General features: G+C 33.5%; 1 protein-coding gene across 3 annotated transcripts in view; it reads right to left on the reverse strand.

Annotated features, from left to right (window-relative positions):
• Positions 1 to 13,901, reverse strand: part of CSMD3 (CUB and Sushi multiple domains 3) — a 1,171,099-nt gene that overhangs the window by 39,186 nt on the left and 1,118,012 nt on the right. For all 3 annotated transcript variants that reach the window (XM_063079089.1, XM_063079088.1, XM_063079087.1), the window contains 4 exons: positions 10,186 to 10,365; positions 8,099 to 8,272; positions 2,262 to 2,435; positions 1,224 to 1,297 (listed from right to left, as the gene is read on the reverse strand). In XM_063079089.1, coding sequence (XP_062935159.1) covers positions 1,224 to 1,297; positions 2,262 to 2,435; positions 8,099 to 8,272; positions 10,186 to 10,365 — 602 coding nt within the window. The remainder of the gene's footprint in view (positions 1 to 1,223; positions 1,298 to 2,261; positions 2,436 to 8,098; positions 8,273 to 10,185; positions 10,366 to 13,901) is intronic.

Genomic DNA, 13,901 nt, shown 5'->3' on the forward strand with positions numbered 1-13,901 from the left:
ATTGAAACAACACACCACACTCCACAAATACATACAAATAAATGTTAAAATAGATTTTAAAATATTCTTTCTGTGAGGATATTGTTACCAACATGCTCTGTGATCAATTCATCACATTCTCTCTCAGTTTCTTCATCTATATGATGAGGACTAATGCTGTGCTGCTAGCTGCCCATTTTTCAGGATTTAGATCAATTGAGATATATAATCTATAACTTTTATAGAAATATAAATCTAAACTTTTCTAAAAACACTGATATAATAATAGAGACTGAGACACGTTTTTACACTTTTGTGTTATCTAGACAGGACTGAGGCAAACCGGAAGAACTGAAAACACTATCAAATCAATGTTCATACAGTGCCCGAATTTTAGATAAATGGAAACTATTTTTAGCAACAAAAATATGGCACTTAGATGAGCTCTTCCTTTAATAACGAATGGTTTTCAGGATGACACTGAATTTCACACATAAAAGCACAATTTAGAAAACCTGCAACACAAAGCAATTGGGTAATGTGTAAATTGGCTATTTCCTTTTAGAATCAGTATGCACTTTGGCTCTCCTCAGACCTCTGTAACAGAAAAGTTGCCGAATCTCTACATCACATCTACATTGGAGAGAGAACAAGAAAGTTAGCCACACGTGACTGTGTGTGCTAAAGAATTCAAATATAACAATCCAATTATGTGTTGTATAATGAGTTATGGTCAAATTATTTTTCAGAAATTTCCCTCATCAATGTCAGTGTTTAAAAAGTATTTTAGTCATATACAATTATTGCCTTGTTGAATAGCCACATTTTAATATATTGGCTAACTGCTTTTCTCAGAAGTCTCTCCTTTAACCTCTATCATCTTTACTTTTCTGCACTGTCTCCACATGTTCCTGTAGCGTTCACCCATTTATACCTCTCTTACTGATATTTACTGTCTGTTACCTACTCTCTACTGCTTAAGGATTTTTCTGTGCTCAATGCTATTTTCAGTTTTTCTTTTATTTTACCCTAATGCTCAGTTAGGCTATTTTCTTGTAGAATAGTTTTCTTCTCTTAATTTACTTCCACTCTTTTGCTGTCACTTTTTTAAAAAAATGTGTTTATGAGTGCAGATGTAAGGGTGACTTTTGTTGTTTTTGTCAACGAGATTATATGCACGTGAACCAAAGAAGCCTTTTAATCTAGTTTTACACTAAATGGAAATATCTATTTAAAGCACTCACTTGAAATCCAAACGTATTATTCTGAGATCCATGCCGTGGCACACCTGGGTTTTCACACGAGGTACGGGTGGGTTCTAAAGTGAGGATTAAAAACATAATTTTCCTTTAAAATTTACAATAGGTTTATTTCGCTCATAAAAAATAACTTTAAATGATCTGGGTTTTAATGAAAGAGCCCTGGATAATAATAAAGAGTGTAAATGTAATAGCACCTCTTACGGACAAAAGCCTGCTAATATTGAAGCAAGAAATTCAGGTAAACTGCATTTGATATGAATCATGCAATTCTTGTACTTTGAACCCTTCTAATATAAAAATGCTTAACATCCAACTTACTCTGTGAATACAATGTTAAGAAAAAATAAAGGATATGAAAGAATTACACATGCATAAAACATTTGCTCAAGGACCTCGCTAAGTTATAATTTCAGGTAGGGTAATATTCCTCTGAATAAGTAAGAGTTTTTTTTTTTTTTTTTTTTTTTTTTTCCAGAAATAGGATTTAGTAATTTGGATTTCACTGACACCTGTAGGAGACTCAAGCATAAGAATGGTAGGGCTGATAGTTTCTGAGTTGGTTGGTTTGTATGACAGGTTTTTGTTGGTTTACCAAATGTGACATTTAATTTTAGGATTACAAAATATACTTACACCCATTTCAAAATCAATATATCTTTTAGATATTTTTGGAGCAAGTTTCATTTCATATGAAAGTGCTTTATTAACCATAAAGATCTAAATAAATGTTACTATTCAATAGTGCTATTAATCTGAAGCTTTTTTTCTTTTTCATTTTACTGATAATCCAAAGTCAAGTGTTTCTTGTGGAAGTTTCATGTGGAAGTTTGAAATGCTAAAAAAAAAAATGTCATATATTCTATCTATTCATTTTCAGTGCATTTTAATTGCTTTTTTATTTTACATTTGTTTTTCATATTTAGCCAACTATCATTTATAGGATAAAGAAATCTATTAAATGTCATTGCTACCTATCAATTCCAAAATTAGTGAGCATAATCAGCCTTTAATTAATATTACCTATGCAGTGAGGTGATGAACCACTCCAAGTGCCATCTGCTTGACATATTCTGGTGCTTGATCCCACTAATATGAAGGGAGAATTGCAGCTGAATGAAACCTCTGACTGGTATATGAAGCTTTTGCCTTCTCTTTTTCCTTGGGCAGGTATACCAGGGTCACCACAAAATTTTGCTAGAAGTGAAAAGAAAGACACTATAACAAAGATCTAAGATTCAGCAGAATAAACATCTTACAAAATGGTGACAACTAATGAGAACATTGCACTAAAGTGACATTACCCATGATACCCCAATAAAAACTTTAGTTTTTTTTCTAGCTTATATCTACATGAATAAATACTGAATGACAAACTCGGTATAACACTCAAAAATCTAGTCTGATTCAGATATTTTCCATGTAGGAGATTACCTTAATGTGTACAGAGTTTTTTCTATTTTTGTTGTTTTGTATTGACCAGAAACAAACCCTGTATTTGTATGTATAGGATGCAAAGTTAAAATATTCTCCTGAAAATGCATGTGATTCATACATAGCTCTGTAAAAAAAGAACCAACCCATAATGTTCCAGTTTGTACTCTACAGATTGCACTGACTGTATGTGTGTGTGTGTGTATGTATATATATACATACACACACACACACACACACACAGGTAGCATGGGGGAAGGCGATAAGTCCTATGGGAAAAAAAATAGTTCAGAGGAAGGAGATCGAGACTGTACATGTGTGTGGTAGGTGGCAGTAAGCGGGGACAGATTTTAAATAAGTGGCAAAGGTGTCTCTCACTGAGAAAAGATTTATAGTAAACAAAGTGTTTAGCCATGCTGATATCCCAAGGGAAAGCGTAGAGAAAACAGCATCGCCAAAGACTTATGCTGTGGCATGTCCAGCATGTTACAGTAAGAATAAGGAGGCCACTGTGGGGGAAGCAGAGTGAGCATGCAAAAGTGTGATAGAGAGTGAGATCAAATTGTTTCAAATCTAGTAGATAACCCAGGCAAACATACCTATAACAAATGCTTTCGATTTTTTTTATTTGGTAAAAAAATATATATATAACATACAAATTTATCATTTTAACCATTTTGAAATGTACTCAAGTTTTAAATGGGCACATTTAACACCTGAAAGCTTATTTCCCTCTAAAGCAAACAGAAACCAAACACTTTGAAGTATAAATGTAGCCTTAAGATGATTATAGGTTGGGTGATGAGAAAACGCATCGTACCACATCCAGACAATTTTGATAGTGAAAGGGGGACTCTAACTGGACAGGATGCCTGCCAGGACAACAGGAATAAACTAGTAATGCCCAAGCCAACTGGAGTATGCTTATCCTAATTATAGAATATCTCATTCTTGGGTTCAATGTTTAAAGAAAGACTTTCCCAGAAATTCAAGACTCTAGCATAAACTTGAATTTTCAAGCCTCTTTTTAGTAACTTCTTTTTCTCTTTAAAATAGTTAAAATTAAAAGTAATCATTAAATAAATATTAAAACAAAATAGAGGAGAAACTTTCAGAGTAAAGTAATATGGGTAAAATACCTTTGCTTTACTGCGTTTTGTTTTAATTTTGACCATCTCTTAGATGTTGTAAACCTTAGTGCTACTTGACATCCAAACACTTCTGGCAATGTAACATCAAACCAGAAAGGCCGGAGACCTTGTCTTAGTATCTTTGTACATCTAGCACATTTTGAATTCAATAGATGTTTCCTCAGTGAACATCATCAATGCACATTTGAGCTTGAGCAATTGTTTCTAGCACTAAGTAATTTCATAACCTACTTCTGATGTGTTTCTTTTGCAAATTTCCACCGAGTCATTCATCTTTATGCAACAAAGAAAAGAAAGGAGGGAGACCCAACCACATAAACTCCTCAGTCCTCACCCCATCTCTGCATGTGTCATTTCATCTGTTTTCTAACTTGGATTTTCCTATAGTAAACCAAACACTTATTAATGTCAGGTTTAGATGCTTAAGACACAGGGTTTATTTTCAAGTGGCTTCAGTTCACAAAGACATTAGTATGAAAGGACATTGCAATATGAAAAGACTAATATGAAAGGACATACTTTACACAGAATTAAAGAGAAAAGACTTTCCTCTTTATAAAGTCCCTAAAATTAATAAATTTGGCCATTTAATGGATAAGAGCATGGTATTTTAGGACTACCTTTTTTGAACTTGAGTCCACAATCTGCCATTTACTAGTAATGTGACCTTAAACCACATAACAATGTAGCTGGTTCCCTAAATGATGAAAGAGTTACACAGTGTTCTCTCAGTTTGATTTTCCTCTCTGAGGTTGTGTCGTTATTTATTAAAATGTTATGACTAGACATATTTACCTAGGAATTCTATTATGTATAGAAGAAATAATATATGTAAAGCAAGTGAGATAAAGTTAGCCCTATTATACCTGGATACTTATTATAATTCAAATGTCAATGAATAAATATTTTATTATTATTGTATTTTAATAGAATCAAAAATAAAACACCATATAAACATAACTTTTTAATTGTGACTTTTTTCAGCCATATCAAAATCACATCAAAAAACAAAAACAAAAACAGCATTAAAAAAATCATAAAATCATTTTTGTACAACCTCCATGACCCTCTCTATTCTGGAGTAGCCAGAGGGTATCTAGTCTTATTCAGAACACATTGTTGTTTTCTACAACAATCCTTAACATGAATTGGAATTTTAAGGGCCAGTTTTTGTGACATCAACATTAAGGCATTGGAACAGACTTATTCTAAAAATCATATCACCTAGAAGGAGCTCCTTTGTATGTCACATAAACTGCAGACTAACAGACCACAATTGTAATAATAAATTAGTTTTCTCTCTCATGCTCAACCTAACTGGTTAACAATATCTCTCTAGAGCAAATAAATGCATTATGAGTGATCTGATGAGCAAGCAAAATGGTGGTATGCATGCACGGTAATTGTTATCACTTAATAGGAAGCTCTTCAAATAAACTGTGCAAAAATACACCTAATAATTTGTCTTCATAAGTGAGTCATAATTCTACAATATATTTATTAAATATATATTTATTTCATACTAAAAATATGTGTTTGTTCAAAAGAATATGCTTATAAAATATATGAATGACATTAAGTTAGGAAATGAATATCTAGAAGCTAACACTCAAGACACTGAAAATTGCCAATACTGTTAAAGTTGTCTGTGAGACCCACCCAGACAGCATCCCTTTCCTCAGGCCCAGGACAGGAAACCTTATCTCATCCTGAATTCTAAATTTCTTATTTCCATACATTTCATGGTAATTTTACCACATTCAAATATATATTTATCACTTTTTCATTTAAAAGTTATATCTCTGGCATCATGTTTAAGAAATATATATGTTATATACAAGGGGTCTTCAAAAAGTTAATGAAAGATTCATATTATTTTTTAATTCCATTTTTCCACAAACTTTTTGAAGTACCCTTGTGTATATGTGTGTACATGTATATATTTAAGCACTGAATTGTTTAACTTTACCACTAAAATCGATGATGATATTAATAATCTTGTACATGTCTCCTCATGCACATGTACAAAAATTTCTGTAGGGCATATATCTAAAAGTGATTTCTGGGCAATAGACTCTGCACATCTTTAACTTTGCTAAATGATACCAACTAGTTTTGCAAACAGTTGTGTCAACGTATACACCCATCATGAGTGTATAGAAGTTTACATTGTTCTATGTTCTCACCAACACTCACTATTACCTTTTTTTCCCCCTCAATCCGATGGTTAGGAAAAACTATTTATGTCTTTTGCCCATTTTTTGTATTCTATTTTTTGTTTTAGGAAAGCTTTATATAATCTACATATTATTATTATTTCTCACATATATTGGTTATTTTGTCCAAGTTCGTGATTGATCTCTGACAATGAAAAATTTTTAATTTTAATGTTGCTTTTTCGTTTAAGGTTATACCTTTTGCATCTTGTTTAACAAATAATTTCTTACCCTGAGGTCATTTAATAGACTCTAAATATTTAAAACTTTAATAATAAAAGTGTAATAAATCTGGCACTGATTTGTTATTTGTTGTGAGATTGATTTTATGTGTGTGTGTATTAAATAATTGCCTTGTAGCATTAATTGAAATATCCCATTCCTTCCCCAGTGACTTGTTCTGTAATATATCTGTGAGGAAATGGAGTTAGTTTAGTCAGGCCCTCTCACCTCATATCAGGTGGGGTATGATTCAGCGTATCTGTTGTAAACAAGATACATAAGAGTAATGTTAGTGCGCATGTGCGCCCATTGTACCCCTTGGCTTGCTGGTGCTATTGTGTTCTTTCAGTAAGGAAGATAGTAGCGCTGAACAGATGGCCAGGGGAGCTCACGAGTGAAGAACAAAGCATGTAGTCTTTGCTGGCGGCTATTCAGTTTTTTTTTTGTTTTTTTTTTTGTTTTTTTTTTGTCAACTACCCAGCTCAGGACGTGCACAGGATGGGGCAGAGGGGTATGTGATCCAGCCCAACGATATCAAATATCTGCAAATGGTTCTGTGCTCTCTACTCTAAACATTGGCTTACTTTATCCCTGCAGCAATATCAGTATCTGCCAGAGGTACAGCAGTGAACAAAACAAAAAATCATTGCCTTCAAGGAGTGTAAGTTTAAGTAGAGGACATAGTTCAAATAAGCAAGATAAGAAAAATGTATACATTTTTAAGAAGAAAAAATAGGGATGAAGGAAAAAAATAGGGATAAAATTAAGAAGAATAAATAATGCCTGGAAGCGTGGCGTTATATGTTAACATAAGGAATTTTAAATAAGGTGACCAGAGAAGACAATACTAGGAAGAGAGATTATTAGTAAAAAGCTGAAGAAAGAAAAGCACATTTCCAGGCAAAGGGAATAGCAAATATAAAAACACTGATGCCAAAGCAAAGATCAGTTCTCAAGAAAAGTAAGGAGGCCTATGTACCTGAAGTAGAATGTATGAGGAGGTGATGTGATGAAATCAGGAAAAAAAAAGAAAAAAGTCCTAGGAGACTAAAGGGGATTTGGCTTCCTCTTGAATGAGCTGAGAAGTCCCTGCAAGATTCTGAGAAGTTTAAGGGTTAACTCTGCCTAACTCATGGCCACGGAGACAGGTCAAGTGCTCTTCCATCCCATTCTGGGAAGAGCAGGAGGGCCAGGAATGGGATAGCACAAGACATCTCTCTGAACGAGTATTGTCCAAATCATGTACTAAAATAATTTATGTAAAACAGAAATGTGATTTTTGTTTTGTTTTATAGTTTCCAAGTTAATCTTAAAAAGTAACACACGCTGGGATATATAGCATACAGAGACCTTTGTAACCAAAAATAATAATCTTTTCTCTCTGTTTACTCTGGTAATTTAGTTGTATAATCACCGTGACAAATGCCATCATAAGAACTTGGTTTGAATGAACATGTAGAAATGACATGGATTTATTTTGGAGAGGGATTTGGGGGTAAATTACAGAGTATTCAAGTGAGATAAATTAGAAATAAATAAGAATAATTTTCCAGCAGTAGAATGAATCTAAGAGGGACTCCACTTTGAGGAATAATTCTGAAAAATAAGAAAAGTTTAGAAACAAAGCAGTTTAGCCTAAAATTTGGAGTCAGAACACAAGAATTCTAACAGTTGGATTACATGAAAAGTAGCTACACTGACAAATACTGATTTTTTAATGAATTTTAATTAGGCATCGGAGGGAATTTAACAATCTCATATTTGTTCTAGCAAAAGTTGAAAAAATAAAGTAACAATTGCTATTTAAAACAATTTTAATTATGGGAATTGTACTTACGTAAGCACTGTGGTACTTCGCCACTCCAGGTACCATTCCCTACACACGTCAAAACAGCAGGAAAGGATAGTTCATATCCTGGAGAACAGATGTAACTAATACTAAAGCCCCAGTCAAAATTTGTTCCTTCCAGCCTTCCATTAGAGATCTGGGGAGGAGGTGGGCAGGTAACAGCTGCAATTACATTAACAGTGATTAGACACAGCTGTTGAAATATCCTGGGTGTAAATAAATAAATAAATATCATTAGAAGAAGCATATGTGCTAATTTAACCTCTTGGAGGACAATATGGTGTAACACATTTTATTCTCCTAGTAGTATTCCTGAAACAATCCCTGGAATTAATCCCTCGTGGATGCGACTTTTTTTTGGCAGCATAATGGCTACTGGTTGTCAGAGATTCTCTAACAAAATAGCAAGCTGTCTGACATCTAAGAAAAAGCAAATAGAGGGTGATTTTCTATCTAGTATATTGTAACTGATATATTATTGGTTTTATATAAAATTATTTTCCAGTGACCTTTAGACAGAGAAGAGCTGGCTTGTTTGGCTACATAGAGCATCAGCATTGTAACCAAGGAATTTGGAAGTATTTGAAAAGACAGATCATGTTTTTGGTTAAAATGTCCAGATTGGTTCCCTTAACTACTTATATTCATATGTTAAAATGTTTTACTGGATTTGTAAGCGCAGTTTCAAATGTTTTAAAATTTATTTTCCTTAAATTGTTTTAAGTTGTCCCCAAGCAAAGATGGATTGGTTAAGATAACACAGATTAAAGGAAAAAGAGGGGTAACAACTTCAAAATCTAAAAATGAGGAATGTTTGTATTATGATGACTAGCAACATGTATGAATAATTTTTTGGAGCTGGCTAACATTGCAATTATCAGTACGAATTAAAGAATGTATAAAATAAATTATAAAATATAAAATTCATATAAAATTTAAAACATTTAAAATTTAAATTTAATATTTAAAATTTAAAAATATTCATATAAATTTCTAAAGTTCATATAAAATTTAAAACAAAATTCATATAAAATATAAAACTGAAATATAAAATTCATATGTTTTCATATACTAACTGTATACTTAAAGTGATCTGATTCAGAAACTGTATCATCAAGAGGAAAAAGACAAATATATTATTATTTTTTGTTGGATTATAAGTCAGGGAGATATTAAACTATCAATTCACAGACATTTAAAAAGATGCATAAATGAGAAATCTCAGTTATTAAAAATAAAAATTATTATAAAACAGTATAAGTTGTCTGACATTGTATTTACAGTATTATTCAAGTAATCATAAAAATTGGCAAAATAAATTATGAAAATATTTCCAATAGAAAAACAAACAGCATTAAGTAGAAAATTTATGCCTATATTGATTAAAAACATAATTCTAAATTGCATTGTTTGAAGAAGCAGATTCTCCTGTTCTTTAAAAAAGATAACAGTTCTATAATTCAATCTGGCAGTTCCCAAATTATAGGAGGTTTTTGTCCCCATCCGTGAATGACTTGACCCAAGTAGATCAGCAAATTAAAGTTATAATTCATTAAGGTTACATTCTTTTTTTTTTTTTGACCAGTAAGGGGATCACAACCCTCGGCACGGTGTCGGTGTCGTCTGCACCACACTCAGCCAGCGAGCGCACCGGCCATCCCTATACAGGATCCGAACCCGCGGCCTCGGAGCCACCAGCGCCGCACTCTCCCGAGTGAGCCATGGGGCCGGCCCAAGGTTATATTCTTTTTTAAATATTCATCAATCAACATAAGTAATGTGGTGATAGTAATGTGATGCAGTAAGTACATGGTATTTTTGTTCTTTTGCTTGCATTAAAGTTCACTGTTGTTACTCATAACACAATACTTTTTGGTTGAAGTATCATTTTTAAAACCTCTACATTACAATAGGTTTTTTTAAAAAACCTGCATCAGCAATTTTCCAGTACCAGAAAAAGAAATGAAATTGCAATGAAAAAAACATTATTTAAATATTCTTTAAATACACATACAAAAAATAAGAAAATACGTTGTGGTTACCACTTCAAAATGTTGAAAAAACCATTATCATACCTCTGCAAGTTGGCATTACTCCACTCCATGTGCCATTAGTAGTACAAGTCCTGATTCTGGAACCATTCAATTCCATTGTGTAACCTGGCTGGCACATGTAAGAAACATTTTGTCCAACCACATAATCATCTCCATATCTCAGTCCATTAGCTGGTATACCTGGGTCTCCACAATTGATTACTATCAGTATTGGATTAGAAGAGCAGATGGTTAATGCGGCATGTATTTAATGGAGAAGAGTAGTAAGCATATGGCATACTTAATATACAAGTAGGGAAAATTAGTTATCATGTTCATTTTAATCATAAAACATAAGCATATTTAAACCACATACTGGCAATTGCTGATTATGATCAGGTATGCTTATTACGGAATTCTACACATATGCTTCAGAAACTGTCACTTAGACCCTGGAAAAGCTAGGTTAATATGCCCTTATGTTGTAGGGAATACTGATGCAGTAACCTTTTCTAACCTGCATTATATGACCACAGAGAAACCAACCTAAACAATCAGATTTCTAACATAATATTTAAAGTCTGCATTCCTACATATGGCTACTGAAATATCTAATTTGTGTGCCTTGCTGGACTGAAAGCTTATTTTCTGCACAGCATTACTCAACTGGAAATTATAATAGTTTTTAATTAAAGTAATGTTGGATCCAAAAAGAATATTTTTTATTGAATAAATGAACGAATGAATAAAGTATTTAAATGTGAATTTATCACATACAGGGTAAAATACATAATTTGTGGGTTCACCACAAAATAAAAAAGCTACTATCAGTGGTGGAGAAATCAGTTTCCCAATTCCACCAACTAACTGCCAACCGAGGCAGAAGAAACCCAAGTAACTGCAAACTCCACCCTGGAGTGTGCTTGCTGCCTGGACTGGAGGTGGGTGATAGGCCTGCCCACCCCAAGTTCTTGCCTAACATGCCATGCATTGCCAGCCCAAGACAGGCACAGCGCTGCTTTGCTCTGTCACAAGACTCCAAGAATATACCCATCTCTGACCCTCCCCACATTTGCAACCAGTCCCTGCAGGAGGGGTAGAAAAACAGAGCAATGTGAACTTCCCTCTACTGAAGACACAATTGACCTGCTGGGCAGAGGTGTCGGGTCACAGAGCAGAGGTGGAAATGGGGAAGCCAGGCAGAACCAGGAACATGAGACTATGGGGAGCAAGAGACCTAGAACACTTCCCAAGGATGGAGGGAGGTGAGGAGGGAAACCACACACTAGCAAAGGCTTTAAGCTCTCAACACACACTGCTTTGTCCCAGTGGACTTCAGTTACAAAACACAAATTCAAAGTTAAAATTATTAAGAATTTTGAGATGGCTATTATAGAGCATTACATTTTAAGCATGGGACCCATCTAAGCATGATGTTCTATTGATTGCAATGGTCTCGTACCCTTGAGTGTGATTGCATATATGAGTATAACATTACGATTTATTTATGATGCCATCCCAAAACTTTCAAAGACTTGAGACAGCTTAGAAAATATAAATAATACAATATAGCATTTAACAATGCGACATAACAAAGATTATATATAAGTAACAAAAGTACTAAATTTTTAGGCATGGGTTTTAATCATGATTTGGTCAATGAATTGGCCAAAAGCTTTCTGGCAGCTAAGAAAAGCAAAAATATAGGTTACACATTTTGTTTTCTAAGAATGAAAAACCTATATTTGCCTTTTAGTCTACTGAGTCATTTTGTTCACAAAAGGGTAAATAATTTCCCCAAGTAAATCTGGGTTATTTTTTCTCTTTCTCTTTTATTCTTCCGAGAATTTTGGAGGGCCATGGTTAAAGACTAAAAATGGATTAAGCATGTAAGACCTTAACAGAACTTCAATTACATTGTATGTATTAATTTGTCATTAAGAATTATGAATGTTAAGATATCCTTCATATTACTGTAATCTGTTAAGCTTAAAAAGTCTTATGATTATCAATAATGACATTTAAATTAAAGAACAATATTCAGGGCACTCCACCTGGTAATTCTTGGAGCTCTCAAGACAGTTTTCTAAAATCAAACTCATTGCATGCTTCTATTTGACTCCTAATTAGAGTTCTGTATAAATAATGGCTTTTCTTCCTGTGATTATTGATGAGGAATTTTTTTAAAACGGTACAACTGAATTGGATTGGAAATTAAATAATCCTGTTAATTTACCAAAAATATGCTATTTCTTTTTCTAGTTTCAAAATTTACAACCATATGAAAATGAGTAGATGCCTTCAATTTATTTTATTTTGAGTTATTTTATATTTTTAACCTAGATTTCTAACTGGGAAGAGGAAATTAGAAGGAATACCTACAAGTTGTTGTTATTTTCTGGGCAGTGCTTTATAGATTGAATTAAAATCTTGGCAAGAAGGACAGCCCAACCCGGTGGTAAGGCACATGAACTGAGATGCAGCCACCAAGCGAGAGGACAGAGGGTTTATTTTACAGATGCATGAAGAAAGAGTTCTGCACATTGTGGCAACATCATGAATGAAATGCCTAACAACAAAAGCTTCAGAAGGATGTGTTTGGTGACTTCCTAATGAAGAAAGGCCAGTCAAAGAGGCAGTTTCCAATAGCAACAGTCTTTGTAAATAGCACCTGCTTCACAAGTCAATTCATTCACTACCCGCTTGTTTTCAGCAACAAAACGAGGCTTTTGGTCTTTTCAGGCCTTAGAATAGTAGCTCTTTAGGGCTTTACCCTAAAATTCACAGTCATCAGTGCATGACAACAAGGTGCTATGCTTTATTGCAAGAAAATCTTCTAAGATCACCAGAATCCCCGAACACACATCATACACGTACATAGACACACACACATATACACCAATCAGCCCCATGAAGACAAATATTTTGTCTCTTTTCTATGCCATTGTACTCTAGGAACATTGCCTAGTGCATGAGTTATCTATAAGAGGTTAAATATTTATTTAGAAAATAAATAAGAGAATAAGTATGTGAAGGAATGATTAAATAAATTGCCAGCTCAAATTCTCAAAAATATACAAATTGTTTTAAAGGTTTGAATTGGTTTTGTGGGCAGGTTCTCATTAGTCTATTATGTAATTGATGCTAATTTGACATCAATTTTGATAAATCTAAGTAGATCACCTCTACACTAAACACAAAAGAGAACTGTAGAAATTCTGGTCAATCTATATGCCATTTAAAAACCATTTTCTCTTTTAACTTCTTATATGAGCATTATAAAGGTGCATTTTTAAATAAAATAGAATCACATTACTCACTTTTTAAGCAGAATTCATTTTTTATTAAATATCTAATGGGCATTTTTGGTATGTTAACACACATAGATCCATGTAACTTATTTTTAATGGTGTATTATTCCCTTACATGGCTATACATGCAATAAAATTTATGTAACCAAACCCCTATGGACTGATGTTTGAGTTATTACATTATGTTCCTATTATAGACAATGCAGCAAGGAACAGGCTTGCTCAGGTACCATTACACATGTGGGCTTCTATCTTCAAGCCCAGAACAGAATTCTACTGTAGCACAATGAAGTTTCAGAAAGATGGTGAAACCATTCCTCTTATAATGCTTCAGATTTTACATGATCTCCCAATTCTGAAGTTGATTTCCTTCCCTTTGGTGCATACCCAGTAATGATATAGCTGGATTATAAGTTAGATTTATTTTTAGTTCTCTAAGGAACCTCT

Source organism: Cynocephalus volans, chromosome 15 (assembly GCF_027409185.1).
Source record: "Cynocephalus volans isolate mCynVol1 chromosome 15, mCynVol1.pri, whole genome shotgun sequence".
NCBI lineage: Eukaryota > Metazoa > Chordata > Mammalia > Dermoptera > Cynocephalidae > Cynocephalus > Cynocephalus volans.